Source organism: Neophocaena asiaeorientalis, unplaced genomic scaffold, assembly GCF_003031525.2.
Source record: "Neophocaena asiaeorientalis asiaeorientalis breed wild unplaced genomic scaffold, Neophocaena_asiaeorientalis_V1.1 scaffold45, whole genome shotgun sequence".
In the NCBI taxonomy this organism is placed as follows: domain Eukaryota; kingdom Metazoa; phylum Chordata; class Mammalia; order Artiodactyla; family Phocoenidae; genus Neophocaena; species Neophocaena asiaeorientalis.
Window position 1 is genome coordinate 10726034 of NW_020174642.1, and position 23568 is coordinate 10749601.

The window sequence follows — 23568 nt, forward strand, 5'->3', positions numbered from 1 at the left end:
ATGTCTGGAATGAGTGACAAATGCGTCGCGAGTAATAAACAGCCGATGTGAAGTAGAGGCCTGGGCGCGTCGGGCACGGTCCGGCCACTCGCTGGAATTCCACATTCCTTTAGAAAGAGATCGTGAGTCACTTCAGAAAAGGCAGGGAGCGTTAGTCTGCTTTATATCATCGTCAGGGCTGTTGAAACGCCGTTTTGTTAGCGGTTCCAGGCCTCGGCCAGCCAGGTTCTCCTTCTTGAAGTTTGACTCCTAGAATGCGTCTCACCGCGTGCTGCTGGGGTCGGAGTCCCGGACGGGGGCGGCGCGGGGCGGGGCGGACTGGGGGCGCGAGTAAGGGCAGAAGGCAGATCCTTGCGGGGGGGATACCTATACATGCGCGAATATGCATTTGGTAAATTTGATCGCACACCTGCAACCATCCAGGATAGATTTGCCATTCGCAAGAGGGTTGAAATTAATTTTGATCCCAAGACTTAGGTTTTTTTGTTTTTGTTTTTGTTTTTTTGCGGTACGCGGGCCTCCCACTGTTGTGGCCTCTCCCGTTGCGGAGCACAGGCTCCGGACGCGCAGGCTCAGCGGCCATGGCTCACGGGCCCAGCCGCTCCGTGGCATGTGGGATCTTCCCGGACCGGGGCACGAACCCGCGTCCCCTGCATCGGCCGGTGGACTCTCAACCACTGCACCACCAGGGAAGAGGAAAGACTTAGTTTTTAATAGAAACTACTGGTTTTTCCTTAGGAAGGGAGTGCTTTCTACTTTATGGTAAATGAAACCCTCAGCTTTCGTTGGGTATACTTGTATGATTTTTCCTGACATGTTGGAAAGGGATTTATGTATTTATATAATACATAATTTTATATAAAGTATTTTGAATATTGTATGGAAGAATCGAAGTGAAATGTAAAAATTTTGCCAGTACAATTATTGGTGATACTCTCAAATCTAGTTGTACATGCGTTTGGAAGATGGCTCACTGACTCAGATCTGCCTTGCATCATTTTTTTTCTTAATTTACCGAGCGTGGAGAGTGGTATGTAGATCGTTTAGTTACAGTATTTGGTTGAATCAGCGATGCACGGCTGTGTGATATTGACTGACACACGGCTTTCCGAAGGCAGCAGTGGAAGGACTCTTCCTGCTTCAGAGATTTACAAGTGGGAATTGAAATATGGTAGGTGAAGTACGGCTCGGAAGATTAACGTTCTATGCTGAGGATTTAAGTGTCAGCACTGATGGAATTGGGTGTAAGCAGCTGTCCTCAGTGTACTACATTTACATTTCCGTATCAGTGTGTTGTAACTTTAGGACAGTATTACTTAGGATTAGTGAAAGGTAACGTCTGGTTATAACTTTCGCTTTTGTTTCAAACTAATTGAAACTGTTTAGAAGAAAACCTTGAAACTTCTGGACTGATGCAAATCATGCGCCCCAGAGGACCTTTCCCTGCGCTCTGCTGGTCTCCAGACTCCTCCTCTCCTCCTACAAACGGTTTAGAAAAAATAAGAGAGGATCAAGAAGAGAACCGATTACACTGAAATACAGTTATCAAAATACTGAACCAAACTGGTGATAAATTTCTTTCCATGCTTTGTAGTAGCTCACTTAGTAACAGATTGAACACTGGCTCTAATCATTTCTTCTTGAGTATGTGATGCTAATGCTTTGTGCAGATACCTGCAGTTTCTGTTGGTGAAGAAGTCACAGGTGCTCTCCAGGATTTCACGTCTGCCGGTGGAATTGAGTGAGTGTTAAATTTCAGCCAGATGTTATTGCCAATAAAGATGTGATTTTTTTTCTCATTCAGGTTCACAGAGACCAAGTTAAGAACCTCTGCACTGGAAGGCTGTTTGCTCTCAGCCCATCCCTTAGTAGGAATATGGATGTGCCTCCTTTTTCCTTCTTCAAATGCTTATACCGATGGCAAGGGTGACGAGGAAGTAAAAACAGTGCAGCCGAGGGAACCCAAAGCTTCACAGTATGGGGTCATATGGGGCGAGGCCACGTGGGTTTACCGCCTGACACCAGTTGTGATGACTCACAACTGTGGTGGGTTACTGTTCCGTCTTGTACAACCTGTTTAGGAAGACGTGGAAAGTGAAATATAGTGTAGAAAAGGTTCAGTTTGGAAATTGTTAGAATAAACATTCAAGGGCTGGGAGGCATGGTTGTTTGGTTGGGAAGGCCTGGCTGCAAAGGGCCCCATCAAATGAGGCCCCTCCGGCCGTGTTGTCTGCCCTCCAGCGAGTGGACAGGGTGCCTAGCTGCTGGGTGCCCTCGCCAGCAGCCGTGCCTAGTGTCGGTGTGTCAGCCCCACTGGTCTAGTCACTGTTTCTGGGAGTTTCACTCACAGAGGGCCTGGTACTGACCCAGCAGACCTGCTGTCTGACGAGGTGGTTTCAGACTCCTGATGCAGAAGCACTGTGGCTCTGAGGACGCGTCTGGGGGACTTGGGGAGGGGACAGAGCAGCTGCTTCTTTCCATGTAGGATTCCTTGGGCAAAGGGTCCTACAGCTTTGTCAGAATCTTGAAAAGTACTGATCAGTCACGTTGCAGGGTTGAGGGCAACGTGAGTTAGTGAACCCTTCAGATGCCCTTTGTCTTGAGTCTTCCCTTCAGTGTTGGCGTGTGCTCGTCCTGGCGGGTCCAGCAGAGGCCTTGTCATCCCTCCGCTCAGGGGGAGCTGCTCAGTGTGGGGTGATGCGCTCCTGTCTGGGGGGTTATTTCTGTTCAGGGCGACCCTGCCACCCAAACAGTGTGTGTCATTTGGTGTAACCTCTGGCCTAGCAGAGCCTTGTTGGTGGCAGTCTGCAGGGCACGTGGTGGGAGTTGCCTTTATCGTTTGTGTCTGTCTTTGATGGACGCCTGGCTGTTGCAGTCAGGCCCCAGGACGGCAGGGAGCGGACCGACTTCAAGTCCAGGGGTTTAGGGTCACACAGGAATAAGGAAAAAAGGAATCTAGCGGGGTCCAGGGACCAAGGTAGTGCTGGGCCTTGGGGCTGATGGAACTGCGGCTTGGGCCCTGGCGGGATCCGGCTTCCACCCTGCTCTTGACCTTCCCCGTTGACGTCCACTGTTGCTCTTAACCACTGACTGCTTCTGTACACTGTCTGCTGCATGTTCTCTGTTTCCCAGCTCTGCCCACCTCATCCTCTTCCTGTTTCCCAGCGGACATCCTGGAGACAGGGTGACAGCTCTGTCGCCTTCCACCGTGTCCCCCAGGTGCTGACCTGGGCGCCAGGGGCTCCTGGTCCCCGAGCTCTCCCCAGGGACGGGTGGGCTCCTTTCAGCAGGGTCTGCAGTGGTGGGTGGGGTCACTCGGAAGGGACTGTGGATGGTAGGAATTGTGATCGCAGCTTCCTGAACAGTCTGATCAGACTTGCAGAGGTAATGCCTTCACGAGAGTTTGGCAAGCCCTCACTATATGTCACATGTTGTCTGAGACATTTTACCAAAGTTTGTATTTTTTTTTTTTTTTTTTTTTGAGCGTCCGCAGGCGGACTCTCAACCGCTGCGCCACCGGGGAAGCCCCCAAAGTTTGTATTTTTTTTGCATTAAACATCAGGGATTTAACTTTGCGATAGTCTAAGTTCAGTTATGTGTCTGTGCACAGTTTTTTAGAAAACAAATACGTGGGCTTCCCTGGGGGCGCAGTGGTTGAGAGTCCGCCTGCGGATGCAGGGGACACGGGTTCGAGCCCTTGTCCGGGAAGATCCCACTTGCTGCAGAGCAACTAAGCCCGTGTGCTGCAACTACTGAGCCTGCGCTCTGGAGCCCGCGAGCCACAACTACTGAAGCCCGTGTGCCTAGAGCCCGTGCTCCGCAACAAGAGAAGCCACCACAATGAGAAATGAGAAGCCCGCGCATCACAACGAAGAGTAGCCCCTGCTCGCCACAACTGGAGAAAGCCCGTGCGCAGCAACGAAGACCCAACGCAGCCAAAAATAAATAAATAAAAAAGAACCCTATAAAACAAATATTTATTTCAGTACAATTTATTGCAGCCTAAGTGAAACACCCCTGTGATCCTTTACGGCAGGCGTTCAAAGCTGGGGCCCCGCTGACATTTGGGGCTGGGTACTTCGTGTCCTGTGTGTTGTGGGATTTTAGCAGACACCAGAGGGACCCCCACCCCCAGTTGTGACGACCAAAAATGTCTTCAGATATCGCCAAGTGTTTTCTGGGGGACAAAAATCCCCCCTGGTCGAGAAGTACTGACCTAGAACGGCATTTCCCAAAATGCCTTGTGTGGAACCTGAGTTTAATGGGATAGGCATAAATTTTTACAAATTCATCAGTTCAGCTCCTTTGAGTTGTGTTTTTAGTCAGTGTTATTACATATGTTTTCATGTATTTACATAATTGACACATTTCTCATTTTAAATATTTGCCTACAGTCTCTTTATTTTCTGGCCGTGCCCGGTATTGTGAAGCCTTTCAAGCATTTAGGTCTTGTTGTTTCCCATGTTTATTTGATCATCCTCTGGGCTGCCAAGCTGAGCGCCAGCCCGATCAGGATAGGGATGGTACTGCCAGGCCGACGTCCACGGTGCTCTGTCCCTGAGCTCAGACGGTGCCCTAGGGAAAAGACGGTCCCAAGAAAGAGCCCTTGCCTTGGAGGGTTGGGGTTCCTGTTTTTCCTACAACATATTCATTGACCGTCAGTAGCAAGTATGTCATGAAAGTTTTAAATGGCAGTGTTTAGTGATGCCGGTGATAGTCATGGCCCTAAAGACAAAGCTGTGGTGTGAATCGAAATTCTATCAGCTGTGAAAGGCCGTTCAGCCCAGAATTTACTGAAATGGGTTCTGAAACCATTAAACACCTTTGTTGTTAGAATTTTGCTGTGTCTCTTGAGGACGTAGGTGGTTGGCTTGGAAATATTTTGGGGGGATAGATTTTAACAGGATTTAACGTCTGATTTTATTTGAATATTAAACTTCAAGTGGTACCTCCCAAAATCTTGCTTGAAAAATAAAGTGATATCTTGATAAATGTTTTCCTCAGAATGAGTTCTTGACTGAACACCTCCCTGGGATGGGACATGGAGCCTGGACAGAAGGCAGGGGACATTTGGCTGGTGTTCTCGAGTGGCAGTCACCTCAACCCTCCCACACACACAAGGAAAATTGATTGCACTGGAGTGACGTACAACTGGTGTCCTGCAAGGTGTCTTGGAAAGGATCTGGTTTTTTGAATATAGAATTTTGAGAGTCTTGGGTTCCTTGACAGCTTTCTTAGCTTTATTAGTACACAGGTTTGGTTTAGAAAAGGATCATCAATTAAATGTTTTGGGAAAGATAAGTAACTGCCCCCTAAAATCTAGAGATATAGTTTGTATTGTCTCCCAGCCCTTTTCTGGCTTCATAACCGGCTCTCACAGCCACTAAGACTGAAATTACCCCAGAATTTCCTATGTTTCTCGGTTAGTGGAATTGGTGGAACTCTTAGAGCAGCTTCTGAGAGCAGCTGGGGAGGTGCCCTGCTGGGAAACTGAAGCCTAGCTGGGTGGGCGTGGCAGCCTGGGAGGGAGGGAGCTGCCTGGACGCACCAGCATGTGTGTGGATTAAATGAAAAGTGCAAGAGACTTGACATCACCGAAACTGAGTTAGAGAGTGCGCTGTAGCTGGGGTTATATTTGTGAAGTGCAACATGTCTCTTGGGACAGCTAAACTTTAGGCCTGGGGTTGGCAAACTGCAGGCCTATGGGCCACGTCCCACTGTGGCACAGCCCGATCAGGATAGGGATGGTGCTGCCAGGCCGACGTCCACGGTGCTCTGTCCCTGAGCTCAGACGGTGCCCTAGGGAAAAGACGGTCCCAAGAAAGAGCCCTTGCCTTGGAGGGTTGGGGTTCCTGTTTTTCCTACAACATATTCATTGACCGTCAGTAGCAAGTATGTCATGAAAGTTTTAAATGGCAGTGTTTAGTGATGCCGGTGATAGTCATGGCCCTAAAGACAAAGCTGTGGTGTGAATCGAAATTCTATCAGCTGTGAAAGGCCGTTCAGCCCAGAATTTACTGAAATGGGTTCTGAAACCATTAAACACCTTTGTTGTTAGAATTTTGCTGTGTCTCTTGAGGACGTAGGTGGTTGGCTTGGAAATATTTTGGGGGGATAGATTTTAACAGGATTTAACGTCTGATTTTATTTGAATATTAAACTTCAAGTGGTACCTCCCAAAATCTTGCTTGAAAAATAAAGTGATATCTTGATAAATGTTTTCCTCAGAATGAGTTCTTGACTGAACACCTCCCTGGGATGGGACATGGAGCCTGGACAGAAGGCAGGGGACATTTGGCTGGTGTTCTCGAGTGGCAGTCACCTCAACCCTCCCACACACACAAGGAAAATTGATTGCACTGGAGTGACGTACAACTGGTGTCCTGCAAGGTGTCTTGGAAAGGATCTGGTTTTTTGAATATAGAATTTTGAGAGTCTTGGGTTCCTTGACAGCTTTCTTAGCTTTATTAGTACACAGGTTTGGTTTAGAAAAGGATCATCAATTAAATGTTTTGGGAAAGATAAGTAACTGCCCCCTAAAATCTAGAGATATAGTTTGTATTGTCTCCCAGCCCTTTTCTGGCTTCATAACCGGCTCTCACAGCCACTAAGACTGAAATTACCCCAGAATTTCCTATGTTTCTCGGTTAGTGGAATTGGTGGAACTCTTAGAGCAGCTTCTGAGAGCAGCTGGGGAGGTGCCCTGCTGGGAAACTGAAGCCTAGCTGGGTGGGCGTGGCAGCCTGGGAGGGAGGGAGCTGCCTGGACGCACCAGCATGTGTGTGGATTAAATGAAAAGTGCAAGAGACTTGACATCACCGAAACTGAGTTAGAGAGTGCGCTGTAGCTGGGGTTATATTTGTGAAGTGCAACATGTCTCTTGGGACAGCTAAACTTTAGGCCTGGGGTTGGCAAACTGCAGGCCTATGGGCCACGTCCCACTGTGGCCTGTTTTTGTACAGCCCTAGAGCCATGCATAGTACATTTTAGAGGAAAAAGAAGATGGGGACCTCCCTGGTGGTGCAGTGGTTAAGAGTCCGCCTGCCAATGCAGAGGACATGGGTTCAAGCCCTGGTCCGGGAAGATCCCACATGCCGCGGAGCAACCAAGCCCGTGTGCCACAACTACTGAGCCTGCGCGCCTAGAGCCTGTGCTCCGCAATGAGAAGCCCGTGCACCTCAACGAAGAGTAGCCCCTGCTTGCAGCAACTAGAGAAGGCCCACGCGCAGCAATGAAGACCCAACGCAGCCAAAAATAAATAAATTAATAAATTTAAAAAATAAATAAAAAGGGATATGACTACAGATATGAAAATTTTACAAGTAAGAACATCCATGTACAATTTGAAAAGCTGTGGATAGTTTATGAAGAAGATATAAATGATCAGAATTGACCTTGGAGGGACTTCCATGGTTACACAGTGGATAAGACCCCGAGCTCCCAATGCAGGGGTCCCAGGTTCGATCCCTGGTTAGGGAACTAGATCCCACATGCATGCTGCAACTGAGAGTTTGCATGCCGCAGCTAAGGAGTCCGCCTGCCACAACTAAGACCCGGTGCAACTAACTAACTAAATAAATAAGAATTGAACTTGGAGGTAGAAAACTTGTACAGACCAGCAACTTTAGATGAAATGGAGAAAGGTAGTCAAGATTTATCTTTTTAAATTTTTTTTAGTAATTCTTTTTTTAAAATTTTTGGTTATTTATTTTTGGCTGTGTTGGGTCTTTGTTGCTGCGCACAGGCTTTCTCTAGCTGTGGCGAGCGGGGGCTTCTCTTGTTGTGGAGCACGGGCTCTAGATGTGCGGGCTTCAGTAGTTGTGGCATGCGGGCTCAGTAGTTGTGGGGGGGCTTCTCTTGTTGTGGAGCACGGGCTCTAGATGTGCGGGCTTCAGTAGTTGTGGCATGCGGGCTCAGTAGTTGTGGCTCGTGGGCTCTAGAGCGCAGGCTCGGGAGTTGTGGCGCACGGGCTTAGTTGCTCTGTGGCATATGGGATCTTCCCGGACCAGGACTCGAACCCGTGTACCTTGTGTTGGCAGGCGGATTCTTAACCACTGATTTATCATTTTAAAAAGGCACTGGCGTGAGTTAGGTCAGATTTTCATGGAACAGACGCTTACTGTGTTAAATGTGACAGCCGTTCACTAACAGAATTACTGCTGTGTACCAGACATTGCCGTGGCGGTGGGGAGCGTAATGGTGAACAAAAACGGACGCGGCTCCTTCCTGCCAGGAAGTAGTAGAGGCACAAGTTAATCCGAGGCCCATCGGAATAATGCAAGATTACAGCTGTAGGAAAGGCTGTAAAAGGGAGGCATGTTTTGCTCTGAGATGTGGGTCAGAGGTCAGGGGCAGCTCTTGTAAGATGGGGATGACTGATGTGAATGGTCCAGGGGAACAGGAGTGGGCGAGGGGATGAGGATTAGGGTGACCAGTCCAGATGGGGGCGGGAACTGTGCTCAGAGGCTTTGGGGGTTGGGGGAAGCCCAGGGCTCTGAAGAACCTAGAAGGGCCTGGTATGCTTGCGGTGCGGGGAGTGGGGCGATGGGGGGCGGGGAGGGAGGAGCGCAGTAATGACCCAGTCATGCTGCGATACAAGTTATAATCTGTATCTTGTAGGCAGTGGGGATCCTCTGAAGGGTTTTAAGTGGGTGTGTCTTGATCAGATTTGGGTTTCCAGAAGATCCCTTTGACGACTTGGAAACACACCCATGTCCACAGAGGGGCTGGTTAAGTAACTGCACTGAGTCTGCTACACCTGTAGTACTCACTCTGCAGCTGTAAACAGGAGTGAAGGTGATGACAGCCTGCTGGGAAGCACCTTTAGGATGTGGTAAGTGAGAAAAGGAAGGCCCGGAGCTGAGAAGAGTGCACTCTTATCTGAGAGAGGGTGTAACTATTTGCTTATGATAAAAAAGCTTAAACCCCAGGCTCGTTAAAATGAGGTTCCTTATTGGAGAGGGAGGGGACAGGGTTATAGATTAGGTTTCTAAACGTATCTTCTATAGTCAAATTAAAGCAAAAGGAGGGGGGAGGACTACCTAAAAATTAAAGCAAAATGAATCAAAAGAATCTAACTAGGGCTTCCTTGGCTCCTTGCTTCTAAGATGACCAAGAAAAGAAGGAAAAATGGTCATGTCAAAAGGGGCTGGGCCAGCTGTGCCCAATGCATGCCCAAGAATAAGCCCATTAAGAAGTTCGTCATTTGGAACATAGTAAAGGCCGAAGCCGTCAGGGACTTTTCCGAAGCAAGTGTTTTCGACACCTGTGTGCTTCCCAAGCTATATGTGAAAGTACATTACTGTGTGAGCACAGCATGGTAGTCAAGAATGGTTCTCGGGAAGCCGGAAGGTTGGAACACTCCCACCCTGACTTAGACCTGCGGGTGCTGCCCCATGGCCTCCACCAGAGCCCAAGTAAGGAGCTAAGTCCTTAAAGACTGAAGAAATACCGTTCTCTGGAAACACAATAACATGGAAATTATACTTAAAAAAAAAGAAAAGAAAAGAGGACTTCCCTGGTGGTCCAGTGGTTAAGAATCCGCCTGCCAATGCAGGGGACATGGGTTCGATCTCTGGTCCGGGAAGATCCCACATGTCCCGGAGCAACTAAACCCGTGCACCACAACTACTGAAACCTGTGCACTTAGACCCCGTGCTCTGCAGCAAGGGAAGCCACCACAATGAGAAGCACAAGAACCAAAACGAACGGGGAGTAGCCCCCGCTCGCCGCAACTAGAGAAAGCCCACGCACAGCAACAAAGACCCAGCACAGCCAAAAAAAAAAAAAAGAAAGAACAAGAACCTAATTAGGAATTGAATTGGTGGCTTAAGTACACAGAGAATTATTATTTCCAGTGACTTCAAAACAACTTGGATTGTACATCTATCCTAGTGGGATAAATCCTAAAGACAAAGGAACTACAAAGAAATCTTAAACAATTTTTAGTACTTGTATTGTTAGTAGTAATATTCATATTATTTTGAAACTATATATATATATATATATATTTATATATACATACACACACATATATAAAGTGATAAATAGGTCATTATGTTACTGTCATTTGGAAATCATTTTCAGGGTAAGAAAAGAGATATACAAATATTAATTTGAAGTAAAGTAAATACCCTGTAATCCCAAATTTGAATTGGAGGTATCAGTGTTAATTTGTACAAAATTTTTATGAGAAAACATTTCTTATCCCTGTCCATTGGAAAGGCTAGAAACAGTGACCAACCAGTAGCAATGAGCACACAGCACCTAGATTGTGGTTTCTACGTATCATTTCCCATTGGAATCAAAGCCCCTTGGATCAATGGCAAAGTCTGGGTTTGACACAGAAAATAAACAATATGAGCCTGCAGTATCTCATTTTACCTGAAAGCGAGAAAGCTATCAAGAATTACTAGAGGACTTCCCTGGTGGCGCAGTGGTTGAGTGTCCGCCTGCCGATGAAGGGGACGTGGATGCGTGCCCCGGTCCGGGAAGATCCCACATGCCGTGGAGCGGCTGGGCCCGTGAGCCATGGCCGCTGAGCCTGCACGTCCGGAGCCTGTGCTCCGCAACGGGAGAGGCCACAGCAGTGAGAGGCCCGCGTACCGCAAAAAAAAAAAAAAAAAAAAAAAAGAATTACTAGAGTGCGTTAAAAGCTGTAGGAGGTAACTGAAGGGGCTTACATTGGAAAAAGATGGGATAATTTGGAACATCAGAAAATATATACATGTATAAAAAAGCTGTACTAATTATTTTTTTTTTTTTTGCGGTACGCGGGCCTCTCACTGCTGTGGCCTCTCCCGTTGCGGAGCACAGGCTCCGGACGTGCAGGCTCAGCGGCCATGGCTCACGGGCCCAGCCGCTCCGCGGCATGTGGGTTCTTCCCGGACCGGGGCACGAACCCGTGACCCCTGCGTCGGCAGGTGGACTCTCAACCACTGCACCACCAGGGAAGCCCTGTACTTATTTTTTACATGTTTAAACCCGTGGATCACAGCCTCACTGGTCACTATTTGAGAACACTCGGGAACCAGCGCGTTACTCTGCAAATTGATCCCAGAGGGAAAGCAGCAAAGCCTTAAGAAACCCCATCGCTGGGGCTGCAGTGTGGAGAGTGGACTTGGGGGACGGGTGGGGTTGGCAAGAGTGGCCATGGGAGAGAGGTCTGGAGGCATTACGGGGAGCTCAGGGAATGGAGGTGTGATGGTTGGTGATTGTTTCTGTAAGCTTAGTTGTTGAACCAACAACACCAGATGGCTCTTCTCCAAAGTGAAATTCTGGAAAATAAACTTTACGGTTGCAATTGGTGTCTTCATCGCCCAGCATTTCAACTCTTCCATGCTCATGGGTAGTATCGTTACCATGTGCTGGCAACATACGGTGGCTGCATCATGTCTTTCTCATACGTGTTGATCGGGCAGGAGGGAGGAGTTCCTTTCCTTCTCAGTAATTGTTACGATGTTTTGGAGATGTCTGACTTGCAAACCTTGGCTGTTACTGGGAGATGCCACTTGTACACTTAGCACCAGGCCGTCATTTTCTTTGGACTCGTTAATGTTTGCAAAGCAGAGTAACCTGTGTGTGCAGCGTTGAACGTTACATGACTGAAGGTCATTTGTGGTGTGTGCCTGGTGGTTCACCTACTTCATCCATTCTCTTAGTGTTTCCCGTTTTGAATGACACTATAATTCATAGATTGAATTGATGTAATGAACGTTTGTAGGCATCAGAGTTGTCAGATTGTCAAACATTTGCCTGATTTCCTTGTGAGTTCTACAGTTATCTTAGAAACGGTTGCCATAACACAGACTGCTGGTTACTTCTCCAGCAAAATTGGGTTTATTCGGGACCAACGAAGAATTGAAATCTGGGGTCTGCAACCATGGGGCGCCCGTGCAAGTCCCTGCGTGGCCAGGAGAGGAGAGCTCTTTTAAAGAACTCTCGACTCTGGAGTCGAGCGTCCGCTGGAGGAATGGGGTCCATCCGGCGGCTTTTCACTGCTGGGTTGGGCTGGGGCAGTGTCTCCTTGGCTGAGGCCTTGCCAGGCGGGAAGAGGAGTCTGTCCACTTTCTGTCGGGTGGCCCTACCGTCGGGGCGTGGGAGTGCGCCTGCTGGCCTCCCAACTCTATTTAATTAAGGGTTCTGTTTATTAATTTTTACAAGACGGAGTTCTGTTGTGTTCTCTGAAATAGCACATAGAGGGAATGGCAGGGCCTGGGAGCCAGACAGATGGGCCTCTCAAAGGCGCTCCACCTCTTTGCACCTGTTTGCTCATCAGCAGGGCTCCAGAGACTGCCGAGCGCTCCGGTCCCTACTGGCGGGGGCACAGGAGGCCGCACACCTCACTCTGCTCACGGGCCTGGGGGCCAGGAGTTTGGAAGGGCTGCGGTGGGAACGGCCCGTCTCTGCCCCACAAGGTTGGGGTCCTCAGCTAGGAGGGCGCCGGGCCGCGGATGGCTGGGTGGCTGAGGGCTGGAGTCTTTTGGAGGGCTTTTCTCAAATCTGGAAGTTGCTGCTGCCTGTTAGCTGGGACGTGAGCTGGGCTGCTGAGCGCAGCCCCTCTGCGTGGACTCTCGCTGTGGCCTGGGCTTCCTCACAGTGAGCGCAGGGGGCGCTCTGTTTAGTCAGACTTCTTACTTCTCGGGGCTCCAGAAGTGAGTGTCCCGGTGAACATGGCGGCGGCGGGAGCTTCCGCAGCCCTGGAGTCACACAGCGTTGCTCCGGATGCGCTCTCCTGCTTCCCAGCAAGTCGCTGAGTGTAGGCCACGTTGAAGAGGAGGGGACAAAGACCCCCATCTCGGGAGGAGTGTCGCAGTTTGGGGATGTGCTCTAAAAGTGCCTCACTTAGGTCTGCACATATATAGACCCTGGGAAGATATCTCCTCCCTCGTTTTCCTTCCTGCCCTCACTAAGCCCCGCTGTGATGCTGGCAGTGCAAAATGAAGATGGACCCTCCTGGACCAGTTCTCTGTGCGTCTCTGCGTTAGCGTGGGCCCTGTAAACAGGACTCTGGTGCAGAGCTCTGATCTTGCGGGAGCTTCTGCTTGGCCCGCCCAGGTGGCCGAGAGACCGCGTGCCCGTGGCTGAGCGGGAGCGCGCGGTCGACCACGTACAGTGTGTGTGTGTGGAGCAACACCAAAAGCCCGCGTTCACCAGCACTTCGCAGCAATTGATGAGTTCAGAGAGGTGTTTGTAAAAGCATCAAAATTCCAAAGCTTTTTGCATCTTTGGTACTTTTCCTTCCAGCCCTGACGAGTCCAGTGTCTCATTTATGCTGTTCCATTGGCCTGTTTACCTGTTCTTGTGCCGTTACCCACTTCTTAGTTGTTACCTGTGGCCTTGTGGGATGTTTTGAAAGTTTTTGAGTTTTTCAAAAACAGCAGGAATCTTGATTGGGATTGCATCTGCGTGTGCTGAGAAAAACCAGTAGGCTCTCCATAAGCTGTTAGGGATGTTGGCGGGTACGAGGTCAGCCTGCACAGACTGGGGGCATTTCTTACCCAGCAGTCCACCAGAAAGTATAGTGACAATGAGATACTTTTGACAGTAGCAAGGAAAACCATGACGTGTTTCAGGATTAATTAACCAGGGCTACAGAAGACCTCCACAGAGAGGACCATCAAACTTTTTAAGTTTTATTTTTTTAATAAATTTATTTATTTTTTATTTTTGGCTGCGTTGGGTCTTCGTTGCTGTGCGCAGGCTTTTTCTAGTTGCGGCGAGCGGGGGCTACTCTTGGTTGCGGTGAGCGGGCTTCTCATTGTGGTGGCTTCTCTTTTGTTGTGGAGCACGGGCTCTGGGTGCACGGGCTTCAGTAGTTGTGGCTCGAGGGCTCTAGAGCGCAGGCTCAGTAGTTGTGGTGCACGGGCTTAGTTGCTTCGCCTCATGTGGGATCTTCCCGGACCAGAGCTCGAACCCTTGTCTCCTGCACTGGCAGGTGGATTCTTAACCACTGCGCCACCACGGAATTCCCCGGACCATCAAGCTTAATAAAGGATGTAGGAGAGGACCCCACGCTCTTGGTCCTAGAGCGCTGTCTCTTCTCCCCACATTAATTTCCAAATACTTTTTCAACGTTGTTGTAAAGTCGTTTCTTTTTTTTTTTTTTCCCGGTACGCGGACCGCTCACTGTTGTGGCCTCTCCCGTTGCGGAGCATAGGCTCCAGACGCGCAGGCTCAGCGGCCATGGCTCACGGGCCCAGCCGCTCCGCGGCATGCGGGATCCTCCCAGACCGGGGCACGAACCCACGTCCCCTGCGTCGGCAGGCGGACTCTCAACCACTGCGCCACCAGGGAAGCCCGTAAAGTGTTTCTTGACAGCAGGGACTGTGTTTGGTTTGCTGCTCCATACCCAGCATTTAGAACAGAGCTTGGCCCAGAGAAGACGTTCAGTAAATATTTGTGGATTGAATGAACGGCACAGTTACGTGCACAGCAGATTGTGTGCCCTGCTTTTCCACTTGACAGCACCCATGAGACTTTTTCCTTGGACTTAACCTCCATGTTCGTGATTGATGGTCGGAACCGTAATGGATTTCACCATTCCCCTACGGATGACGTGTAGGTTCTGTTTCTCTTTTCTATCAATGTGGATAAGAAACATTATTTGCCTCTGACTTTCTTGCCATGAGTTTTTTTTTTTTTAAAAAACAAAAGGCTTCATTCTTTTTTTTAAATTTATTTATTTTATTTTTGGCTGCGTTGGGTCTTCGTTGCTGCGTGCGGGCTTTCTCCAGTTGTGGCAAGCGGGGGCTACTGTTCGTTGCCCTGCCCAGGCTTCTCATTGTGGTGGCTTCTCTTGTTGAGGAGCACGGGCTCTAGGCGTGCGGGCTCAGTAGTTGTGGCTTGCGGGATTCAGTAGTTGTGGCTCGTGGGCTCTAGAGCGTGGGCTCAGTAGTTGTGGTGCACGGACTTAGTTGTTCCGCTTGCCGTGAGTTTTTTTGTTTGTTTGTTTGTTTGTTTTTGCGGTATGTGGGCCTCTCACCGTTGTGGCCTCTCCCATTGCAGAGCACAGGCTCAGGACGCACAGGCTCAGTGGCCCAGCCACTCCACGGCATGTGGGATCTTCCTGGACCGGGGCACGAACCCATGTCCCTTGCATTGGCAGGCAGACTCTCAACCACTGCGCCACCAGGGAAGCCCCTTGCCGTGAGTTTTTAATGCCCTTTGAAATGAGGCTTTTGAGCTCTTCTCTTTTGAGAAGAGATTATTTGAGGTTATTTTTATATTTTTTTATTTTTTCTCTTTTTGCGGTACGCGGGCCTCTCACCGCCGTGGCCTATCCCGCCGCGGAGCACAGGCTCCGGACGCGCAGGCCCAGCAGCCACGGCTCACGAGCCCAGCCGCTCCGCGGCACGCGGGATCCTCCCAGACCGGGGCACAAACCCGTGTTCCCCGCATCGGCAGGCGGACTCTCAACCAGTGCGCCGCCAGGGAAGCCCTGAGGTTATTTTTAAATCAATATTTATTAAGGCTACAAAGCTACAGCCCTGTTTTTCTCTCTATGCTTTTATGTTAGAATTTATAGATTTCATTGTTCTCTTTATAAGTTTAGTAAATTTTGATCTTTCACCCATAAGACAGCCCTTGATCACCTCAAGACGGTCGACTACACGTGCCATTTTTAATGATCAGTCCCATATACAACTTAAATCTCCGTATGTGTTTTGAACCCTAGTTCTAAGTTTAGTAGATACACTTTTCGTTTTAAGCACCTTAAATATCTGACCAAATAAATAAAACCTTCTCAGTAGATCTAGTAACTTAAAATTACACATGTAGTGAATCTCAAGTTCTCAAACTTTCCAGACCTTCTACCAGGAAGTGACGTTCGTCGGATGAGGAACTTGGTTTTGCTCACTGCTGCACCCTCAGGACCTAGACTAGACCCTGGCAGTCGGTAAACTTGCATAAATGAAGTAATGTTTACAATCTTAGTAAATTTCTTGTGCCTTTTCACTAAAAGAGAAATGTGTAAAATCAGTAACTCAGTTATACTTTTAAATTGGAATCAAGGCTAAAACCTAAGATTAATTTGCTAAAATTTCTTGCGTACTGCACACAACTTAAATGTCAAATACATAGATTATTCTGAAGCTAAACACAAAAATATTAAAATCTAAATCTCCCACAGGGCTTAGAGACACCACTAAGGCAGGAAGGAAGTCATCTCAGGCGAGTCGGGCTTCTCATCTGGGGGACCACGTGGGCTGGGACGAGGGGAGCTGGGGTGCTGCTGACCTGGGGCCCCCTCCACCGTCTGACCCGCATGCTGCACCTCCTCTTCCTGTCTCTGCAGACTGAGCCGTCCTGGACCTTCCCGGACTCACCGTCTGCTCTGAGCAGGAAGGCCTTCTCCACCTGGTGGGACTCAGCCAGTCTGTCTGCCTCTGGCTCTTCCCTGACTTGTCAGTTGTCCTTGACTAGATGCTTAGAAATATTGAAACGCCTGCCTGTTAGATTTGGCTCACCTTTCATCTTTTTGTCTGCCTTTCAGGTTGCAACACTAACGCTGTCTTCTTAGCTGAGTTTGAGAAGAGTGTAACTTTTTTTTATGGGTAACTATACATATGGTCAAATCGCCTTCCAAACCAATTACACGGTTTGTGAGACCTAGGATTCCTTCAGGGTGCTGGGTGTCACTTCATCTTTGCTAGCAAAGTGGCACATTGTTGTTTTAAAGTTAATAATTGCTAGCTGAGAAAGGATGTATAATTTTAAATTTTGTATTTCTTTAATTACTTTTAGTTTTAACGTTTCTGTACATGAAAATTGGAAAGTTGTGTTTTCTTCATTTGTGTTAGTCTGGCTGGAACTCTTGAAAGGGTACCAAAGTGACAGTTTCCATAAATGTGTTCTTTTTTAACTGGATGAAACTTGTAGAAATAAAATGGACAAAAACCGTGTCTCACCCTTAAGCACCATGGTATTGTTAAGTCTGTTGGATTGGCAGTTCTTTGGCTTGGATTTTAGAGCCTCACGTGACGTTAAGAATTGAAGACAGTTGGAGGAAAGGGAACCCGTGTGCACTGTTGCTGGGGATGTAAAGTGGTGCAGCCACTATGGAGAACAGTACGGAGGGTCCTCCAAAAGCTAAATATAGAGCTACCATATGATCCTGCCGTCCCACTCCTGGGCGTATATCCGGAGAAAATGAAAACACTGATTCAAATGTCCATAGCAGCACTGTTTCCAGTAGCAGAACTACGGAAGCAACTGAGGTGTCCATCAGCACATGAATGGGTAAAGAAGTGGTATCTATTTACACAATGGAGTACGACTCAGCCGTAAAAAAGAGTGAAATCCTGCCGTTTGCAACAACATGGAGGGACTTGGGGGGTGTTATGTAAGTGAAATAAGTCAGAGAAAGGCAAATACTCTATGTTTCCCTTATATGTGGAATCTAAGAAATAAACTAGCAACTATAACAAAACAGAAACAGACTCAGAGATATAGAGAACAAACTAGTGGTTACCAGTGGGGAGAGGGGAAGGGCAGGTAGGGGTAGGGGATTACGAGACATAAACTACTAGGTATAAAATAAGCAAGGTACAAGGATATATTTTACAGCACAGGGAGTATAGCTAATATTTTTTAATAATGATAAATGGAGTATAACCTTTACAAAAAGAAGTGAGGGCACTGGTGTTGCGTTTGAATATAATAGAAGCTTACTTTTCTATGTAATGGGGGAGAGAATTAGGGATTAATTGATTGTTTAGAAATCTCAAGTTAACCTTAGTTTTCATATAATGCCTAAAAGAAGAGTTTTTGCTAAACAAAGATGAGCCTGCTGACCTTTCATCCTTGGGTTGGATGCTTTATTTCCCAGTTAATGGTAGGTTTCCCTTCGTTACTCAGGTTCTGTCTTGGGCCTGCCTTGGCCAGGGACGGGAGGGCCTGTAGCTGAGTAGCTGAGGTTGCCAGAGGCCTGGACCGGGGCGCACGCTTCCTCCCGAGCCCAAGCAGCTCTGCGGGATGTGTGACCCTGTGAATTCTGCTGGGGACCAGGGCACGCGCTTCCTCCCGAGCCCAGGCAGCTCTGCGGGATGTGTGACCCTGTGAATTCTGCTGGGGGCTGTCTGCCTGCCCGCTTGCAGGTGCCAGGCCGTGTTTCTGCCCCAACATGGAGGACCATTTTGCTGCAGCCTGGAATTGAGCACCTGCGGACTTTGCAGATAGATGGCTGCCGGCGGGCCTGGACCACCCTTTCAAGCGGACAGCGCCATCTGCTGGCAGCTTCTTCCATGCTTCCTCCCGAGCCCAAGCAGCTCTGCGGGATGACCCTGTGAATTCTGCTGGGGACCAGGGCACGCGCTTCCTCCCGAGCCCAGGCAGCTCTGCGGGATGTGTGACCCTGTGAATTCTGCTGGGGGCTGTCTGCCTGCCCGCTTGCAGGTGCCAGGCCGTGTTTCTGCCCCAACATGGAGGACCATTTTGCTGCAGCCTGGAATTGAGCACCTGCGGACTTTGCAGATAGATGGCTGCCGGCGGGCCTGGACCACCCTTTCAAGCGGACAGCGCCATCTGCTGGCAGCTTCTTCCAGGCGCCTTCGGTGTCCTGCGGGAGTGGGACCTTGGCACTCTGTCCCCATCTTTTTACTCAACAAAATGTTAGTCGCATGGAGTTGCCTTTTTTTTTTTTCTTATTTTTCCACTTCCTTGCGTGGTGTTCCATTGTAGAGAGAGTATGTATTTTCAAAGCTTTTGACGCAAATTTCAAATTTTTTCCTTTAGAACAGTTGTACCAAGTTATGTCAGATATTGAAGTTTTAACCAGGTTGGTAGAGAGAAGGACTACACGTCTATATGTTTTTAGAATGAAATGTTGACTTGTCCCCACTATTTATTATGGGCATTGTGAAAGCCCTCAGAGTTGGAAGAGTGATCCGCCACTGCCTAGATCCCGCGGCTGTGGGCTCGGCCGCAGTTGTCATCTCATGGGGCGGGCCGGCTGGAGGCTGGAAAGTAATCGTGGAGAGTTGGCCCCCAGCCGAGACCCACGTGGCTGTGGCTCTGCCTTCTTGGTCTAGGCCCTTCCAGGGCCTCTGCTGTGCATTTTGTTCAGGTCAGCTGTTGGGAAGCCACTGTCAGGTGGACGCCTGTAGGTGAGCAGCTCGGGCCCCTCCCGGCGCTGGGCTCAGGACCGGCTGGCTCTGGGTGTCCTCGGCCTGTCTCAGCACCACTCCAGTCTGCTTCGGATTCACACAGGTTCACGTGGCCACCCCCTCGTCACCTCTCCCCTCCCCCTCTCGGCAGGACACGCCTCTCGAGACCCCTAACGTGATTACCCCTGTAAAGACCCTGTTTCTAAGTGAGGCCCCACTTGCAGGGCCTGGGGGTTAGGACCTGGGCTATCTTGGAGGACACGTTTTCACCTCTGCACGTGCTGGCCACGCCCTGACGATTACCGGGCTTGTACTGGTGGCCCAGACTCGCTCGTTCAGAATTCCCTCGTGGGTATTGAGAAGCGTCTCAAACCTTCAACGTCCCATCTCTCGCTTTCTCCTCCCAGGCCACAGACCCCGCTCCCCGCCGTTGGCTCCACCTCGGGACATGCGGCTCTGCTCTGCCGGTGGCTCAGGTGGGAACTGTCAACCCTCCCCGGACCCACCCCCCTGCCCATCCCGGGCCATCTGCACACCCTGTGCTCCTCCCATCGGCCCCCGGCCACACGGCCTCCGCCCTCCTCAGCCCTACAGTCCCTCACCTGCCCCGCACACTGTCAGAGGGACCGTCCCGAGCCGGGAGCCTCAGGGCCCTTCTGGTCAGACTTTCCTGGGGCTTCCCTCCCCCGCCCCAAGAAGGCGCACAGTCTCCACGTGGCCCATGAGTGGGTGTGACCTGCTCCCGTGTCCCCCGCTGCCCCCCAACTCTGCCGTCCCCCTGCACGTGGCTCCTCTGTCCTGTCTGCGGGGGGCACGGGTGGCATCCCCACCTGTTTCTCCCGTCTCATTTACCTGTGTGCATGGTGACAGCTGAATGACAGCGTTCCCACCTTTGCACCGTGTGCAGATGTGAGCCGACGCCCAGCGCAGCCTCCCTGAGCTCACCTGTGTCCTTCCTGCCTGAGGTCGGCCTCCCCAGGCTCAGTGTCAGTGCACCTGCCCCGCCACGCAGCCGTGTGCCCCGCCAGCTGCGCGCTCACCCTCTGTCGTGTCACCCTGCCCGAGCGCCCCTACGCCCTCCGTGTGCTGCCTGGCCTTCCTCTTCCTTGTGGCCCAGGGAAAGCCCCAGGGCCCAGGACAGTGTCCCGCACGTGTAGACATTACTAGGTGTTTGCTGGGTGAGTGAAGGAATAAACCCAAATGCCTGGAGACGTGATAACGCGTCCGGGCCTGGGGCAAGTACAGACACGCAATCGCCAGGCAGTTGCGGGGCTGCTGAGTAGGATTTGTCTTGTACCGTAGTGTGAAGGACGGTTTTTACTCTCCATGTGAAGATATGTATTTAAAAAGGTATACGGGTGCTGTGGAATAAGGGGACAAGAAATGCTCTGAGTTATTAACCGATGCTTCTCTGCTTTTGTCTTCCCAGACACCATTTGCTTTTGACTCAAGATGATTTGATGTTTTATAAAGAACTCACTCACCATGATGGCTACACAGACGCTGAGCATAGACAGCTATCAAGATGGGCAACAAGTGAGCGCTGGTGCTCTGTTCCACATCCTAAGTAGTCAGCCGACCTAGTACTGAAACATGAACAGTGCCTTGTGTATTCACAAGCTAGTTTCCGTGAGGGTGCAGGTTCAATGTTGAACGTTTGGTGCATTTATTGTATCTTGGTGCTCAGAAAGATTAGGGGGTAGAATTGTTCAAGTAGTTTCCTAAATGACACTGAGATTGCCAGTAATTTTGCGTCCCCTAAGTCATAGTTTCTTGGGAATTTACCTTTCTAATGTCAGTGTTAGTAAGTATCGTTGCTCTTAAAGGTTGTGGTGATGATCATAGACTCCCGTGTTGCCCAGTTGCTGGCCTGGGCGGGAGCTGTGCGGTTTCGTTCCCCTGCATGTGGGTGGCAGAGGGGACCGTCTGATGGCACGTGGGGCGCAGCTGCGGTGCTGTCTGTACGTCTCCTGCCCCTGCAGGAGACGGTCATGATGCCCGGCTCCCTGCTCAAGGGTTTAGGGACACCCGCCCCAGGCCTGGGGCGCCTCGCCCACCTGTCACTCCCCACTTGGTGAGACTCAGGGGGTGTGTAGGACCTGAGCTGCGACCCTGTCCCCTTCCCAAGTCGGGTCTTTCCTTGATGGACAGTTTTGTTCCATTCCTGGGATGTTTCCTGTTGCAGTGATTTTGGTTTTGTTGATTTAAAAAAATGTTTTAAGTGTTTTTGCTTCTTAGAGGTAGGGAATTGTATTTCAGGCTGCTCTCTTCACCAGGAAGTCCTCTGATATTTCCAAGAGATTTTGTTTCTCAAATGCACATCTAACGATGTCCCCGCTGTCCCTGGGCCCTGCGGTGGCTCCTCGTGGACTCCCTGCCCGGAGGGCCCTACGACCTCACAGGCTCTCACCTCTGCCTGCCCCGGGGCCCTGGCTCTGGTTGCCCCTTGGCTCTGCTCCGCTCTGTCCTGCAGGTCTTTGCTTCGCCCCGCTTTCTGCGAGGACCCCCCCACCGGCCCTGGTTACCCCCACGGCCTGCTCCCCACCTGCCACCCGCTTCCCGGTCCCTTCCTCTGATCTTTGTTCTCCATCCGTGGCAGTGATCACCTTCCGACACACCCTGTTACGTGTCCGTCTCCCTCCAGCTGGTCCCTGCCCTGATGCAGGGAGTCCAGGGCAGGGCTGGGCGCAGTTGGGGAAAGGCCTCGCTTGTAACAGCTCAGCACTTCCCGTGACGTGGAGAACCGCTTGTGAGCATTCCTTTCAGTAAGCATTTGATCTTCTACAGTACAGACAGACCGCATTTACTTAGCCGGTTCTCTGAGGTTGAACATTTAGATTCCTCTTTTTTCGCGATCATTTTTTTTAAATCCTGAAATAAATCCTTTAAGGCTTTTTTTTAATAATACTGTCAGACTTCTCTCCAGAAGGACTGTGTTTGATTGGGCTTTAGTCAGTTGCTTTTGTTTTTTGGTTTTTTTTTTTTTGTCTGCATTGGGTCTGGGGCGAGCAGGGTCTTCGTTGCGGTGCGCAGGCTTCTCTTTGCGGTGGCTTCTCTTGTTGCGGAGCACGGGCTCTAGGTGCACAGGCTTCAGTAGTTGCAGCACGCGGGCTCAGTAGTTGCAACGCGTGGGCTCAGTAGTTGCGGCACGTGGGCTTTAGGTGCGCGGGCTTCAGTAGTTGTGGCACGTGGGCTCAGTAGTTGTGGCTCGTGGGCTCAGTAGTTGTGGCTCGCAGGCTCAGTAGTTGTGGCACACGGGCTTAGTTGCTCCACGGCATGTGGGATCTTCCCGGACCAGGACTTGAACCCATGTCCCCTGCATTGGCAGGCGATTCCTAACCACTGCACCACCAGGGAAGTCCCACTCAGTAGTTGTGGCGCACAGGTTTATTTTTTTAAGAGAGAAGCAATTCCCAAGTATACTGTTCCAAATAAAGGCAGCAGAATGGAAATAATCTGCTCACTCTGGCCTGTTGGAGAGTTGAGAACAGGGCCCGAGCCCGGACCTGCAGGGCTGCTCTCTCTGCTGCAGCCCCGAGCACCAGGCTGGGTTCCTGGCAGGATGCAGGCTCTCCCATCTCCGTGGATGAGCTTCCCCCCACCCCCCACCCCACCACAGGTTCCCCAACAGGCTGCTTCCTTGAGGGGCGGGGGGTGGCAGTTGTGGGCGGGGCAGGTGCATCCCAGATACCCCAGTCCTGAAGAAGCCGAGGAGGGCGGTGATCTACTCAGGGATAACAAGAAGTTTACTGTAGCGATTTTGTTTTATTTGTAAACTGAATTCTTTATGTTGAAGGATTTAAATACTTTTCCCCCGACGTTACAAACAATACAGCCAGTTTAAAGCAATTTCAGTGGTAATATCTTTAAGGCTTCCTCTTACGTTTAACACTGTTTCTTTAAACACAGCTGGTCTTTGCTTTCTGGATGCAGTGACTTTCCTTAACATTTTTTAAAAAAATTTTATTATTTTCGGTTGCGTTGGGTCTTTGTTGTGGTGTGTGGGCATCTCATTGTGGTGGCTTCTCTTGTTGCGGAGTGCGGGCTCTAGGCACGCAGGCTTCAGTAGTTGCAGCACACGGGCCCTAGAGTGTGCAGGCTTCAGTAGTTGTGGCTTGCGGGCTCTAGGGTGCGCGGGCTTCAGTAGTTGTGGCACGTGGGCTCAGTAGTTGTGGCTTGTGGGCTCTAGCGCGCAGGCTCTGCACGGGCTTAGTTGCTCCGCGGTGTGTGAGATCTTCCCGGACCAGGGCTCGAACCCATGTCCCCTGCATTGGCAGGCAGATTCTTAACCACTGCACCACCAGGGAAGTCCCCGTAACATTTTTATAGCTTGTGTATTCCTGAGTTTAAGGATAGGTAAGGGAGAATTTCAGCCCTGTCACAAATATGGAGCATCTTGGGTTTAAGTTGTTTTTGTGACAAGATAAGAAAGCTTGGATTATTTGTTTATTCTTCTCTTCCT

General features: G+C 50.0%; 1 protein-coding gene across 3 annotated transcripts in view; it reads left to right on the forward strand.

The window, feature by feature from the left end:
* Positions 1-18262: 18262 nt before the first annotated feature.
* The window catches only part of PKNOX1 (PBX/knotted 1 homeobox 1), a 32819-nt gene continuing 27513 nt past the window's right edge, over positions 18263-23568 (forward strand). For 2 of the 3 annotated variants that reach the window (XM_024758210.1, XM_024758209.1), the window contains exons 1-2: positions 18263-19582; positions 20536-20642. In XM_024758210.1, coding sequence (XP_024613978.1) covers positions 20592-20642 — 51 coding nt within the window. In that variant the 5' untranslated portion in view covers positions 18263-19582; positions 20536-20591. The remainder of the gene's footprint in view (positions 19583-20535; positions 20643-23568) is intronic. The other variant, XM_024758208.1, reaches the window with a different exon arrangement.